The sequence below is a fragment of the Nannobrachium achirus genome (genome assembly GCF_963921795.1).
Source record: "Nannobrachium achirus genome assembly, chromosome: 13".
Taxonomy (NCBI): Eukaryota; Metazoa; Chordata; class Actinopteri; order Myctophiformes; family Myctophidae; genus Nannobrachium; species Nannobrachium achirus.
Genome location: NC_137833.1, coordinates 6,698,818 through 6,715,647, shown reverse-complemented (window position 1 = coordinate 6,715,647; position 16,830 = coordinate 6,698,818). Strand labels below are relative to the sequence as shown.

Genomic DNA, 16,830 nt, shown 5'->3' with positions numbered 1-16,830 from the left:
CTCTAATGTCTCTGTCATCCACACCAAGTCTGTTTATATTGTACTTTGTGTCAGTTAACGTCATATCACCAGCCAGTCAGAGGATAATACCATTCAAAACACAAGTTGGCTGAATGAACCACACTCAGCTCCAGTAGCCCCCCCCCCCATCTCTCCAATCTCTGGAATGGCGTTCAAGCCACGGAGCTTTCCATGTTGGTATCAGAGGTATAAGAATGAGATCTTTTCGCTCTTTTCGCAGAGGTACATGTTTTTTCCACACTACTGCCCCTACGGTTGACAAAGGTTCGCCACGGGTAGTTCATGCGTACGTACGTTTTAATCGGTTTTAATACGTTGGGTTGGGTGTTGTCCGCTAGCCTACGGACAGGGAGAAAGAACGGACACCAAACGGACCTCCCCCTCCGTTTCTAGCGTAGACTTGCGGTCCTTATGTATTACTATGCATGATACTTAAAGGGGAAGACCACCCATTTTCAATATTGAAATATGTCATTAATATACCTTAGAGGAGTTGTGTGGAAATAGAAAAAAAGTTCCCCCCCTTCTGTGTTGCCTAGAACTGGAGGATTGATTTTGGGATTTGTATTGTAAAGTACAATGTGTGATGTCATCAAGTTGTACTTTACAATGCAAACCCCCAAATCCATCCTCCAGTTCTAGGCAACACAGAAGGGGGGGAACTTTTTTTCTATTTCCACACAACTCCTCTAAGGTATATTAATGACACAGTTCAATATTGAAAATGGGTGGTCTTCCCCTTTAAGGAAGGGGGCTGATCTCTTTCCAATATGGCTGCCGTCCATAGAGCCATCCCCTGGGACCCCCAAACTAAACTTTGCCCCTGCACACGCCATACTGAAATGATTGAACAAATAAATTCATCGAGGATGTGTCATTCAGTCGGTGGTAGGACTATGAATCATCGTACGCTCCAGCACTCTGTTTGGAATCTACGTCAGCTGGGCAGGGCCGAAGCCTCCAACCAGACCATGCTGTCCCCACCCTTCACTGATCAGCTGCATAATGTGTAAACAGTGGTGGAAGGCAGGGACATGCTGGGCCCCTGATTCAGCCCGTGAAAAAGAGTTGTAGAGGCCCTCATTGCTGCTACTCAAAGATTTGCCATTTCAGATCATGACAAGTGACAAGCCATTGGGCCAATTACATGAGTTATATTTTGTCGTTGTCGGGTGGAAACCTTGTATGTCCAAAACCGTTTGTTTTGTATTTATCATTTTAAAAATGATTTAAACTAGTGAAAACAGCCGATCTACAAGCACACAACGCCTCGCACCGCGAGGCGTTGTGTGCTTGTAGATCGGCTGTTTTCACTACTTTTGTGCAAACAGTTTAATTTTTTACTTTTGTGAAAAGAGTTTATTTTTTTCCTAATGGCCGGCCTGGACCGTCCGGGAATGAACCGGCCGTTCGGGAGTTGTCCCGCTTTTCCCAATGGCCAGCACGTCCCTGGTGGAAAGTAGCTAAATATTGTACTTTTACTGGACCACAATTATTTGAAAACTGTAGTTACTACGGTAGTTAATTTGTCGATTTTGGTTAATTTATACAAAACATACAGTAACCACTATAGCCCTATACATTTCGGCCATTTGAAAATAGCCGATCTACAAGCTCACAATGCGTCTCGATGCGATGCATTGTCAGCTTGTAGATCAGCTATTTTCAAAATATTTGTGTACGTTTCATTCATTTGAAAACTTACTAGAAACATTCTGCATAATGAGTACTTTCTACTTTTTGTACTTAAAATACATTTTGATAGCAACATTTTTGTATTTTCAATTCCGGACTTCTACTTGTTAAAATAGTATTGCTAGTATTGCAGTATCGATACTTTCACTTAACCCATACAGTGCACCGGGCCACAAGGTGCCGCTAGAGTGCCAGAAATATCTGTATAGGCCTTCGCTGTAGCTTCCGTCGACACTGCCTGTAGTGCCTTGTGATTTCACTACAGCCACTGTTATGTATGACGAGAGGAGCAAGTTAGCTAACACTTAGCCATTAGCTTCTTTATTTTTTAGAAGCCCGATCTGAAGCTATTTTAGTTGCAAAAAAACTTTGTCTTTGGTCTGGGAACACAATTCAGAGAAAATGCTCTCTAAAGATGTGACTTTGTATTGGATTCGGCGGCGCGATGCGGCGGCGTTGCCCGATTACGGGCCGTGGATGGCCGAGTCTCGGCCCCGGCCATGGATGGAAATTTAGACCGGGGCTTCGTTGAGGCCTCCGATTAATTAATTCATTTTATTAAATATCCCGGAATAGATCGGGATAGGCACCCCGGAATACGTCGCGCCGCCGACAGTATAGATTGAGGTTTTTTGGGGGGGCTCTAAACTTTATTTTAAACCATTTTCAATGGAATAAATCGTCAGACCATCTAGCATCTCTCGTTGGAAAGCGGAGGACGACCCAGGACCACCCACATCTCTACAAGCAGCTCAGGGTAAGTAAAATAGCAAAAAAAATATTGTATTGGATTGAAATAAAGCCGAACTTGTTCGGGATAGGCACAAGAAGGGTTAAGTAAGGCTGCAGCACATCAAAATACCTAGAGTGGAATCCGCCAATGCATTTCAATGAGAATGGAGCGGTTTCATGCAGGTATGAGGAATTCTGCAAAAAAAAAAAAACACTCCATTCTCATTGAAATGCATTGGCGGATTTCACTCTAGGTATTTTGGTGTGGCTGCAGCCTTAAAAATGACAGTACTTTTTGCCAAATACATGGACATTGTATATTGACAAACCAGCACGTTGACATGAACCCAGAGATTACACACATGTATCGATAGACCAGTGTAGCTATATGGAAAGGAAAAGTAATTAAACCCCTCCTTTAAAAAATATTCTTCTAAAAAATGCTAGATACAATGCACAAGTAGGTAGTATCGATACAATCGATTCTTTGCACTGCCGATTCGATACGATACAAAATAAAACGATCCGATCCGATTTTAGCTGTTTTCATTTCGATATACTTAGATTTTTTTAGTTAAAAACGATATTTCGATACAGTTACTATATCGTTACACCCCTAGTAAATACATGTCAAAACAGAGAGAGAGAGAGAGAGAGAGAGAGAGAGAGAGAGCACTCCTAAGACTCTGCAGCTCCGTTGTGCAAAGACGCAGTTGAAGATGTCATTTCCAATCCAACTCCACCCGATACGGGATGTCTGTATTGTTCAACGTCTCTACAAGTTACTTCATCTTCATCCCCTCGCGTGTCGTACAGTAAAAAGAACAGCTGCTGGCGCTACGTCACTGTTTATTGGCAGCCACGTATACTTTGGAGATCATGTCATCATTCATCAGGGTTTAGAGACGGTACCGGGGACGATGGGTGGAGGAGACCCTGGTCTGTGTTACTGTACCTTATCAATGAAGACGGTCGTACAGTAGACCAGTGCAATATACAGTACTTTGTGCCGTCAGTCTTTCCTTTTTCATCTACATTTTTATACCAAGATTTTTGTAACCCATTTTTCACCCAGTGCCAGTTGCCTAGCCCTAAGCTGTAATCCTGGGCGTTACACTCCCTCTGCCAACCTGGGGAGGGCCCCGAACTGAGCTCATGCTTCCTTCAGTGCATGAGGAGTGAGCAGGCCGCTTCTTATCAGCTCACAGGGGGGGGGGGGGGGGGGGGGGGGTTCCCCGGTCGGACGTAACGCGTGGAAGGAACACGTTATTCCAACCAGTTCCTTTCCCCTCCATCAGGCGCCCCACTTGGCCAAGGGGGGGCAGTATAGAGACCAGGATTACTGCATGTTTTTGTGAGGGTACCTACCCTACCTGTGAGGGACAGTGCTACCAACTGTGCCGCCACGTACCATGCATTTCTATGGTAGAGAGGCGCCGGTGCCCTCCTCCTCCCCGAGCAAGAGTCCTGCATGGGCATTATAAGTTGCAGCGTCCGGTCATATGATCCTTGTGATTGTATGTTACAACCCATCATTGTCGTTGTCATTCACAACCCGCCGTTGAATCTTTACTAGAAACACGAGAAGTCCATGTTTACTGTTGTTTCAGCTAATCTATTTGTGGTAATAATAATAGATCATCAATTTTCTATTTACATTTTGAAGGGGAAAAAAAAAACAGCCAATTTAACATTACAGTGCTTAAGTGCCCACAACAGGACCATGTATTCCGATAAGGATTGTGATTCCACTGCAGTAGATGAACAACACAGGACTCACCTCGGCTGTCACACTTGCTCAGGCTGCACTTGCGGGTCTGTATGGAGGCTCCGGAGCAGGGGTTGCTGGTGGCGTCGCACGAACGGCCCCTCTGCTGCGTGCCCGTCCCGCACGTCACCGTGCACTCCGTCCACTCCGACCACGGGGACCAGCCGTCCTCGCTGTCCTTAGCTGGACACACACACGACAACCACATAGTACAGGGGTTTTCAAAGTGGATGACTGGGGCACCCTGGGGTGCCGCGACGGCAGTCCAGGGGTGCCGCAAGATTATTTGATAATATTTGGAATTTATTTGGACACTTGAAAAAATATTTAGTATTGTTTTAAACTTGAAGTACAAAGTTATTTTCAGTCAGTTCTAACCAAAATGGCTGTTATCTCAACGTTGTCCTCGCAACATAATCACTAAAATATCGTCACTGTCGGGCAGAAACCTCGTATCTCCAAGTTTCAAATGTGTACGTCTTTTGGTAAAGCAAAGCCCTGCTTCATCATACAAGACTGTCGAAAAAACTAGTGATGCAAGGCGTTGTGTGCTTGTAGATCGGCTGTTTTCACTACTTTAGTACATTTTATAGACTAGCCCTTACCCGTTCAAAGATATGAGCTCTGAAATGATGTGCAGTGTGTGGGTTATGGGGTGTGCACTGTGCACACAGTATATGAGGGATGGAAAGTAACTTAAACTGGTGCTTACATGATAATATGTAGGAGCATCAATGTAAGAAATACCCGTTTCGTTTAATGGCCAAACAGAAATGCAATGGTCAGCGACAAAACACAATTAAATTGTTAATCGCAATTGTTTGAGTGGCAATGAATCCTCATGTAAAATGTCAAAATCGTGACAGCCTCTAATGGTACACTGTCTTTAGCTGGACACACACATGACAAGCACATGGTACAACATTCTCTATAAGTCTTTGTTGAAAAAAAAGAAAGAAAAAAAAACTGTTGATCTGCATGTTTACACTGAGCTTGTACACAGGCTATTCAATTTCAAGGACCCCCAGTTTGATACGTACAGTAATGTACAGTAATAGGCCACGGACCCCCGTTGGATATGATTTAAAATCTCATGGGACCTCATAATTATAATAGTAAGCCTTAACGAGCCATGTGGCCCATAGGGCAGATGGGGGCTTTTAAGCCGTGACATCATTTTGTAGGCAGAGGAGAACTCTGCCCCCAGAGCATTTTCTCTCCCTCGCTATTTCAACAGATCCGAGACAAAAATAACGACTAAAGTATAATTCTAACACTTTCCTTTCAACAACAAAGAGAAGAAAAATGTGTAAATAGTAAAAATAGTAAAAAGATTCACGGAAACTGGGGGCAGAAATTCTCCTCTGCCTACAAAATGATGTCATACTTAACAGTCCCTATGTGATCGGCAGCTTGATGTACAAGTGTACACCCCCTGGACATGACACTAGCACGTCGCAGGGACCCCCTGGACATGACACTAGCACGTCGCAGGGACCCCCTTGATGCTGAGTGCCAAGCAAGGAGGCACTGGGTCCCATTTATACAGGCTTTGGTTATACGACCCGGCCGGGGAATCGAACCCCCGGCCCTCCAATCTCCGACATAACCACTGAGTTGGTTACTGTGAATCCCCAGTGTTTATTTAACTCTGAAGGCAGGCACGTGCACACATAGACATCAAAGGGGGCTTGAGCCCCTGCCCTTTGACTGTCTGTAAAAAGTGCCCTCTCCAGACCATGAATGCCGTTTTTACTATGGTGAAATAAATGCACTTCACAATAAATGATTGTGAAGTGTAGAGAACTTCACAATCAAAGTGGGTGACAAGGTCATAACACGAAAAAACGAAATCTCTTACTTAGGATGTATCCTTGAAGCTAATCTTTCCAGCGAAAAGATGACTTCAAAAGTAATACAAAAAATCAACCAACGAACTCGTTTCCTACAGAGGATCGCCCCAATGGTCAACTTCAACACACTGAAGACCATAGCTGGTGCAATAATCCAGCCCCTCTTTGACTATGGAGTCCACGTATGGTATCGTGACGCCCCACAAGCCCTAAAAACTAAACTCCAAACAGCCCAAAATAAACTAATTAGGGTCCTGCTTAACCTTCCCAATCAGACTCACCTCACCGCTACTCACCAGTTAAGAGTGGGGTGGCTCAGAGTAGATGACAGAGTACAGCAACTTGCAATGGGACTGGTGTACAAGATACACTACACCACTATGATACCCAAGTACCTGTCAAAATACTTTATAAACGTTAAGGATGTCCATAATTACAACACCAGAGGCAGTGCCACAGATCACGTTCAACCCAGAGTCAACTCAAAGAAAGGGTCGAACTCGTTCTTCTGCTATACCACAAAAATGTGGAATGCCTTACCGAAGGCCATAAAGGAGTGTGGATCACTAGCATCCTTTAAAATTGCCCTAAAAAACCACTTACAGGCAGCAGCCGTTCACAACTGGTAAAAACCTAGCCCAACCCTACCCTCCCTGCCCCTTCCTTGTATATACTGTACATACTGATTGTTTAGACTTACTGTTACCTGCCCCTTCCTTGTATATATTGTATATACTGTACTTACTGATTGTATAGACCTACTGTTTTCTTTTTCTTTCTTTTTTTCTTTACATGTCTACTGCATAGTACTGTGTTCTATTTGTCTGTCATTCAATGTTATATGAGATACTTAAATGGTTTCCTGTTGAAATAAGCTTAGTCTTTTCATGGATCTCCTTTTAGTAGACCTTGTACCAGTGAACTGTACCGTCATGAATCTGTACATTTTCCTATGCAAACTTCTAATAAAGCCTTCAATCAATCAATCAATCAAAACCCTCTTTCCATGCCATAGCTGAAGGCAGCGCTCAGTAAAATTGCCTTGTCCAAACTCTCCTGAACTTGAATGCATGCAGCATCTTATGTTGGAAGAAGCTTTGGAGGTCTGCTGTTTTCAATAGTTTCAGCAAAACGTCCTTTTAGAAAATAATTAATGTCAGCCCCTGCCTCTTTAACATTCTCTGCACGTCCCTGTCTGAGAGCGTACGAATGGAACCAAATGGACCCGTAAGGGTTTGGAGAAACAGCGGCTTAAGTGTTTTTAGAGGAGAGAGCAAACATGGAAGCAGCGGGGGTGATGTTAAGTCAGTATTATCCTATGACATCACCTCAACAGTAAAAAGGCTGCAGTAGCCATTTTTGGAGCACGGTTAATTTTTCACCAATAAAATATGCGGTTGGCTGACAAAGACAAATAAGCTAGAACAGCACCGCATTATTAAAAGTTAACATGCATGGAATATAGATTTTCCAGCATAAAAGGGCCATGTACTCAAGAGGTCACCCCCCCCCCCCCCCCCCCCCCTGCACAAAGCTGAAGTGAAGATAGAGTACTTTTAGAGTGACAGATAGATAGATAGATAGATAGATAGATAGATAGATAGATAGATAGAAAGATAGATAGATAGATAGATAGATAGATAGATAGATAGATAGATAGAAATATGGGGCTGTTAAGTATGACATCATTTTGTAGGCAGAGGAGAATTTCTGCCCCCAGTTTCCGTGAATCTTTTTTCTATTTACACATTTTTCTTCTCTTTGTTGTTGAAAGGAAAGTGTTAGAATTATACTTTAGTCGTTATTTTTGTCTCGGATCTGTTGAAATAGCGAGGGACATAAAATGCTCTGGGGGCAGAGTTCTCCTCTGCCTACAAAATGATGTCACGGCTTAAAAGCCCCATAGATCTGTGATTTACTGGCCTCATTATTGGAATGTGTGTGCACGTGTGCAGGGACGTGCAGAGAATGTTAGAAAGGCAGGGGCTGACATTTCTAAAAGGGCCTTTTGGTGAAAATATTAAAAATAGCAGACCTTCACGCTCACAATGCGTCGCGTTGCATTCAAGGTCAGGAGAGTTTGGACAAGGCAATTAATTCTCTTGAATGCTGCCTTCAGGTATGGCATGGAAAGAGGGGGCATTTGCATTTCTTTCGCCATAGTAAAAACTGCATTGGTCTGAAGAGGGCACTTTTTACAGACGGATAAAAGGGCGGGGGCTCAAGCCCCCTTTGGTGTCTATGTGTGCACGTGCCTGCATGTGTGTGAGCGTGTGAGCGTGGCGTGCATGTGTGTGTGTGTGTGTGTGTGTGTGTGTGTGTGTGTGTGTGTGTGTGTGTGTGTGTGTGTGTGTGTGTGTGTGTGTGTGTGTGTGAATGGCTAACAGAGCATAACGTTCAGTACTTACGCATACACACGGGACAACACTCGCCATCTATAAACGTAGGGTTGGCACAGGCCACCGGCGGGCATGTGATCTGGTGGCACACGATCTTGGACTCCTGCAATCAATAAGCAACAAGAAACTGTTGTTCGTTTTTAAGTTATGAGATGCCGTTGATTTCAGATAAAACTTCGCTTAATGCAGCTTTTATTTGAGATTTGTGAACTCGCGTCGGACATGGGGTCCGCCATGTTTGTTTACAAAATGCGAGAGCATAGCAGCCGCTCGACCAATCAGGAGCGGTGTGAGGCGGGTTCGCTCGAAATGCAGCCTTTTGATTGGACATTAGAAACCCAAGTTCTAATAAAGAGACTCGATGGGAGGGACACCAAACCGAGAAAGTGCAACTATCTGGCGAAAGTCAGGTTACCTTTTAACAGCACAAGGAATGTTTTTCATGCAAAACAAATGCTTGCATTGGATTCAGAATCATTAAAAAACCCTAGTTTCACCCCTCACATGCTACTTAAAGCAGATTTTTTTGGGGGTATTCCTAAGTATAGTGTATAGTAAGTGAATGAGACAAAATGTCAGCAGCTGCCAAAAATTGCCCTACGGATTTTGCAAATGGAATCATGGACTATATAGGGTTGTACAGTACCTGGCAGGTCCTGTACACTTGGTGCAGCTGTCCACCACCCAGTCCTCCTAGGTTAGGTTCCTAACTATCATTTAGCTGCATGGGGACCCCCTGGAACTCCCTCGAGGACCCCTGGTATAACGGTTTACCTGGCAGGTACACTTGGTGCAGCTGTCCACCACCCAGTCCTCCTTGTCGTCGAACAGCCGTCCGTCCTGCCAGCACATGTTCTTCTCCTTGGAGTTCTTCATCTTCCCCAGAGCCTCCTTCATCACAGTGTTCTCCTCTGTCTACATGGAGGGAGGACAACAACACACAGTTAACCCCTTCATCACTGTGTTCTCCTCTGTCTACATGGAGGGAGGACAACAACACACAGTTAACCCCTTCATCACTGTGTTCTCCTCCGTCTACATGGAGGGAGGACAACAACACACAGTTAACCCCTTCATCACTGTGTTCTCCTCTGTCTACATGGAGGGAGGACAACAACACACAGTTAACCCCTTCATCACCAGGTTCTCCTCTGTCTACATGGAGGGAGGACAACAACACACAGTTAACCCCTTCATCACCATGTTCTCCTCTGTCTACATGGAGGGAGGGACAACAACACACAGTTAACCCCTTCATCACTGTGTTCTCCTCTGTCTACATGGAGGGAGGACAACACCACACAGTTAACCCCTTCATCACTGTGTTCTCCTCTGTCTACATGGAGGGAGGACAACAACACACAGTTAACCCCTTCATCACGGTGTTCTCCTCTGTCTACATGGAGGGAGGACAACAACACACAGTTAACCCCTTCATCACTGTGTTCTCCTCCGTCTACATGGAGGGAGGACAACAACACACAGTTAACCCCTTCATCACTGTGTTCTCCTCCGTCTACATGGAGGGAGGACAACAACACACAGTTAACCCCTTCATCACCGAGTTCTCCTCTGTCTACATGGAGGGAGGACAACAACACCACACAGTTAACCCCTTCATCACTGTGTTCTCCTCCGTCTACATGGAGGGAGGGACAACAACACACAGTTAACCCCTTCATCACTGTGTTCTCCTCCGTCTACATGGAGGGAGGACAACAACACACAGTTAACCCCTTCATCACAGTGTTCTCCTCTGTCTACATGGAGGGAGGACAACAACACACAGTTAACCCCTTCATCACCGTGTTCTCCTCCGTCTACATGGAGGGAGGGACAACAACACACAGTTAACCCCTTCATCACAGTGTTCTCCTCCGTCTAGAGCAGGGGTTCCCAAACTGTTTTGTCTCAGGGCACCCCATAAATATTTGTTTTTAATCCGAGGCACCCCTAATTTTCACTCCCAGCACCTTATATTTATAGAATATCGTCGTTGTCAGGTGGAAACCGTTCGTTTTGTATTATCATCTATAAAATGTACTAAACTAGTGAAAACAGCAGATCTACAAGCACACAACGCCTCCAGATGTGTGCTTGTAGATCGGCTATTTTCACTAGTTTTGTGCGACGGTCTTGTTTGATGAAGCAGGGCAAAAGACACATTTGAAACTTGGAGATATGAGGTTTCTGCCCGACAGTGACGATATTTTAGTGATTATGTTGCGAGGAAAACGTTAAGATAACAGCCATTTTGGTTGACTGAAACTGACTGAAAAATAACTTTGTACTTCAAGTTTAAAATTATACTAAATAATATTTTTTCAAGTGTCAAAATAAATTCCAAATATTATCAAATGATCTTGCGGCACCCCTGGACTGCCGTCACGGCACCCCAGGGTGCCCCGTCACCCACTTTGAAGACCCCTGGTCCAGAAGTACCACAACACACAGTTAAACCCTTCATCACCGTGCTCTCCTCCGTCTGGACGGAGGCACAACAACACACAGGTATGCAGTTATAAAACAAGTTTGCATGTTCTCCCCGTGTCTCCTAGGGTAGGTACCCTCACAAAAAAAACATGCAGTAATGCTGGTCTCTATACTGCCTCCCCCTGGCCAGCCGGGGCGCCTGGCGGAGGGGAAAGGAACTGGTTGGAATAACGTGTTCCTTCCACGCGCTACGCTACGTCCACCCGGGGGAAACTCCCCCCTGTCAGGGGAAAAGAAGCGACTTGGACTCCTCATGCATAGAAGGAAGCATGAGGTCAGTCCGTTTCTCTCCCCAGGTCGGCAGAGGGAGTGTAGCGTCCAAAAATGGGTTGCAATGCACGCTTTTATAGTCTGGAGTCGTGTTCTTTGTGTGTGTAAACATGTGTGGGCGGCTGGGCGCGTGTGTGCGTGCGTGCGTGCGTGCATGTGTGCGTGCGTGTGTCGGTACGTGCGAGTGTGTAATGGTTGTGTATCTATCGAAAAATAGCAGACATACAAGCTCACAGCGCGCACATGCGAGTGCAGCACTGCGAGCTTGTAGATCTGCTATTTTTTGAAAAATCATGTAATATTTTGACAAATCTTTGAATATATCTTTTTTAAAGGAAACATTTGTAACTCAAATGGTTGCTTCTGTGTGAACACCGCCTGGTTGCTTGGTTATCATCACATCTTGACCTCTGACCCGGTTGGAGACCAGGGGATCTGACCGGCTGTCTTTCTGAACCCTGGAGAACTGAGGCGTCAATTGGGTATGGCAGGGGTATGCAGCTGCCATACCCTGGGTCCAGGGGGGAAAATAAATGTTACTTTTAAATGTAAATCCATGAATGTCTCTTTGTCTATCTGTGCTGGTTATTATGTTGTTAAATTACAGTAAAATAACTACAAATGCAACATTTAACAAAATGGTCACTTTAACAAGGTATTATAATTATATTCTCCACACTTGTATTCTCCCCATCTTGACAAAATGGTATATTCCCAGGTTCCGCAGGTCAGCTGCACACAGGTGCAATTCATTATTGTTAATTGTGGCACGTTTATTAACATGCCAAGTTTAGCTGCACTTGAACAACTGTTCCAGGCTGCCATATCCAGACCAAGAAACCGTAGAAACCTGTGTAAAAAATTTACAAAAGTCGGTTTTTTTTTTACATCGTGAAAATAGCCGATCTACATGCTCACAACGCCTCGCAGCGCGAGGCGTTGTGAGCATGTAGATCTGCTATTTTCACAATATAACCGTGTTATACAAAATGTAATGCCTCCATGAGGACTCCCATCTTTGCCATACCCTAGCTTTTGCTGAACTGACGCCACTGACTGGAGAACTGTCAGAGAATGACCTACTGCCAAGAGGTCTGTCTGAGTGTCTGCCTGTGTGTGAGCGCGCGCGCGCGTGTGTGTGCGCAAGCATGTGCTCCGTCAAGCATGCTTGTGTGTGTATGCATGTGTGTTTGCATGCACGCATGCACACAGGACACAGGTATGTGTGTATACAGTGGCGTCAGTTCAGAAAAAGCTAAGGTATGGCAACATGACTGGTGTCTTGCACGCGCACGAAGGCACGCGCGCAAGACACCAGTCATGTTGCCATACCTTAAGAAGTACATTCTATTTCCCCCCCAGTTTCTACGGTTTCTTGGGCTGGATAAGGCAGCCTGAAATGGTTGTTCAAGTGCAGCTAAACTTGGCATGTTAAACGTGCCACAATACCTTGTTAAAGTGACCATTTTGTTCATTTTTTTAGCTATTTTACTGTAATTTAACAACATAATACAGATAGACAAAGAGACATTTAATGGATTTATATTTAAAGGTAACTTTTATTTTCCCCCCTGGACCCAGGGTATGGCAGCTGCATACCCCTGCAAAAAAAAAAAAAAAAATGCTAACCAGCTTCATGTATTGTCATTGATTTTCCAGTAGTGCTAAGGGTTTAGGTGGAGTCTGAACACCGCCTGGTTGCTTGGTTATCATCACATCTTGACCTCTGACCCGGTTGGAGACCAGGGGATCTGACCGGCTGTCTTTCTGAACCCTGGAGAACTGAGGCGTCAATTGGGTATGGCAGGGGTATGCAGCTGCCATACCCTGGGTCCAGGGGGGGGGGGGAAATAAATGTTACTTTTAAATGTAAATCCATGAATGTCTCGTTGTCTATCTGTGCTGGTTATTATGTTGTTAAATTACAGTAAAATAACTACAAATGTAACATTTAACAAAATGGTCACTTTAACAAGGTATTATAATTGTATTCTCCACACTTGTATTCTCCCCATCTTGACAGAATGGTATATTCCCAGGTTCCGCAGGTCAGCTGCACACAGGTGCAATTCATTATTGTTAATTGTGGCACGTTTACTAACATGCCAAGTTTAGCTGCACTTGAACAACCGTTCCAGGCTGCCATATCCAGACCAAGAAACCGTAGAAACCTGTGTAAAAAAATTGTCAGAAGTCGTTTTCTTTTACATTGTGAAAATAGACGATCTACATGCTCACAACACCTCACAGCGCGAGGCGGTGTGAGCATGTAGATCTGCTATTTTCACAATATAACCGTGTTATACAAAATGTAATGCCTCTTTTCCATGAGGACTCCCAACTTTGCCATACCCTAGCTTTTGCTGAACTGACGCCACTGACTGGAGAACTGTCAGAGAATGACCTACTGCCAAGAGGTCTGTCTGAGTGTCTGCGTGTCTGCCTGTGTGTGAGCGCGCGCGTGTGTGTGTGTGCGCAGGCATGTGCTCCGTCAAGCATGCTTGTGTGTGTATGCATGTGTGTTTGCATGCACGCATGCACACAGGACACAGGTATGTGTGTATACAGTGGCGTCAGTTCAGAAAAAGCTAAGGTATGGCAACATGACTGGTGTCTTGCAAGACACCAGTCATGTTGCCATACCTTAAGAAGTACATTCTATTTCCCCCCCAGTTTCTACGGTTTCTTGGGCTGGATAAGGCAGCCTGAAATGGTTGTTCAAGTGCAGCTAAACTTGGCATGTTAAACGTGCCACAATACCTTGTTAAAGTGACCATTTAGTTAGTGACCATTTTTAGCTATTTTACTGTAATTTAACAACATAATACAGATAGACAAAGAGACATTTAATGGATTTATATTTAAAGGTAACTTTTATTTTCCCCCCTGGACCCAGGGTATGGCAGCTGCATACCCCTGCCATACCCAATTGGCACCCCTGTGTGTACTGTATGCACGTGTGCACATGAGTGAGAGACTGTCTGTGTATGTGTGTAAGCACGTGTGAGTGTGTGTGAATGCACACAATCGCGCGCACACACACACACACACACATACACCCAGGCAATAATAGCGTGCGTGCAGCTCTTACAATCCGAGACACCACTTGGTCTGGAAGAGCCTTAGGGACCCTTCTCATCATCACAGACCTCTTTTCTTCCTCCTTTCTTTTTTCCCAAGGTTCATGCCCAGTCTCTCTCTCTCTCTCCCTCTCTCTCTCTCTCTCTCTCTCTCTCTCTCTCTCTCTCTCTCTCTCCCCCCCCCCCCCCCTCCCAGAGGAAGGAAGCTCAGGGCCTGCTTTTAAACACAGCCAGACATCAGGCCGGGACCAGGGGAACACTTCCTATACATCCCCGAGTTACACATCTCATAAAAAGCTCTCCGTCCGTCCTTCTCCTCCCTCAGACCATAAGGATATAGCATGACTGTACTACTAGGGCAGTGGTTCTCAACCTGTGGGTCGGGACCCCCAGGCCGGGGGGGTCCCCAAATTATTTTGGGGGGGGTCCCACGATGATTAACTTTATGTGAAACATTGTTTTCTCACTCAGCTGTAAACAAACCGACATAAAGTTTAAGTGTATAGAGGGTATCTGCACATTTCTTAAGTGCCAATTTAAGGACTTTTTAACACCTCTAAAATGACCAATTAAACATTGTTCAAAATTGTCAAATACATAGAGGCAGAAATTGTGAAAATAGCAGATCTACATGCTCACAAGGCGTCGCTTTTGGCGCCGCATTATGAGCTTGTAGATCGGCTATTTTCAGAGTGGAACACCGCCGCACAGCGAAGTATAAACAGGGCTTCACTGTTTGCTTTTAAACTAAATGTAGGTTACCTAGTAACCTCACTGGACTGCCTTCTGTCTGGGCCACACACACACACACACACACACACACACACACACACACACACACACACACACACACACACACACACACACACACACACACACACACACACACACACCCACCCACCCACCTGCACACTGGCTCACTGCACTGAAGGAATGACTCAAGTACAACCGTAAGGCTTTTCTTGGACTCAAAATGTGGACATACCGAAGTGCAGTGGTGTAAAGTAACTATGTACATTTACTCAAGTACTGTACTTATGTACACTTTTGAGGATTTTTTACTGTGCTGGAGTATTTAGAGTTTTCAGTACTTTTACTTCTACTCCAGATTCAGCCTAGCCCCATATAGAACCTCACCCGTCGCTGCATACTGTTGTGCTCCGAGATGAGGTCCTATAAAGGTGGCGCTCGAAACGAAATTTTATCCAAAAAGTAAAGGTAGTTCCGAGCTCCTAGACTGTGATTACCTAACCAGGGTACATAAAACATGAACCACGGCGTTGGGAAAACGGTTTAAATCGCTTATTTAGTCTCATTAAATTCAGAAAAGTAGAGTTTACTGAGACAGCATAAGGGATAGGTAAGCTAAATATTGTATATGCCATATATTTTCAATACCACCAATTGCCAATATAATAATGTATGCGTGTGACATCATCAACATACCCGGAAGTTATGTGGGAACGCCTACTGAGTGGCAAAAACTACTTTCTGGCCTTGACAGCCCGTACATCCAAACAGAAAAGTCCTGTCTGATTGCATTAAACAAACTCACTTTGCCACTCAATTTGCCATTCACTTTACGCATGCACATATACCCTCTATTGCTCAAAGTTTTACTTAAGTACAGTACTCAAGTAAATGTACTTAGTTACTTTACACCTCTGGAAATGGGTACTGGCATGGTGGCAGTGGCTCAGGGGTAGAGTGGCTGCTTGGCAACTGGAAGGTTCCCAGTTCGATCCCGGGCTCCCCCAGAGTTAGTGATAAAGAGTCCTTGATCAAGACTCTGAACCCCTAGTTGCTCCTGATGAGCAGGTTGGTGCCTTGCATGGTTTCCTGCGCCATCGGTGTATGAATGAGTGTGTGAATGTAATGAACAATCTCTGTAAAGCGCCATGGATAAAGGCGCTATATAAATGCACCATTTACATTTTACACAAGTAAAGAAAGTATGAGAACCACTGGGGTTAGTAGCACATCGCCCATGTGCATCACTCACCACTTTCTGCAGGCCGTCGATGAGGTTGCTGACGACCACGCGCAGACCCTTGAGTTCCTGGAACATGGTGCTGAGCTCCTCGCAGGACCTCTCGCACATGTCGGCGCCCGCACCGTCCGTCTTCTGGCCGATGACGTTGGTGGTGATGGACGGACTGACGTCCACCACCTCCGTGCTCTCGCTCACCGTGTTGGCATCGTCTGGACGGATGGGAGACAGCAGAGGAACCATGAGGAACTTGGACCGTATTTTAGAAAAAATAAATACAAAAAAGGGAAAACCGGGAACCAAAAATCTATCCAATAGCCGAGCTGCAGGCTCTCATCGCATTGAAATTAGATGTGCTATTTCCCTATTTCTTTTATATACTGCTCAGGATTAAGCACACCATTTATTTAGATTAACCATACAATTTATTGTAATGCTATTTACCATTTATGCAATGATATTGCACTTTAGTTTGGCGGTGTAGCTCTGCTGTGATATAGCAGATTATCTGCTTGAACATGAGACATCA

At 44.8% G+C, this 16,830-nt stretch overlaps 1 protein-coding gene across 1 annotated transcript in view; it reads right to left on the bottom strand.

Annotated features, from left to right (window-relative positions):
- thbs2a (thrombospondin 2a) overlaps positions 1-16,830 on the bottom strand; it is a gene marked incomplete at both ends in the record, with an annotated part of 100,690 nt that overhangs the window by 30,351 nt on the left and 53,509 nt on the right. Inside the window, 4 exons of the mRNA XM_080740096.1 lie at positions 4,229-4,399; positions 8,478-8,571; positions 9,243-9,383; positions 16,314-16,513. Coding sequence (XP_080596222.1) covers positions 4,229-4,399; positions 8,478-8,571; positions 9,243-9,383; positions 16,314-16,513 — 606 coding nt within the window. The remainder of the gene's footprint in view (positions 1-4,228; positions 4,400-8,477; positions 8,572-9,242; positions 9,384-16,313; positions 16,514-16,830) is intronic.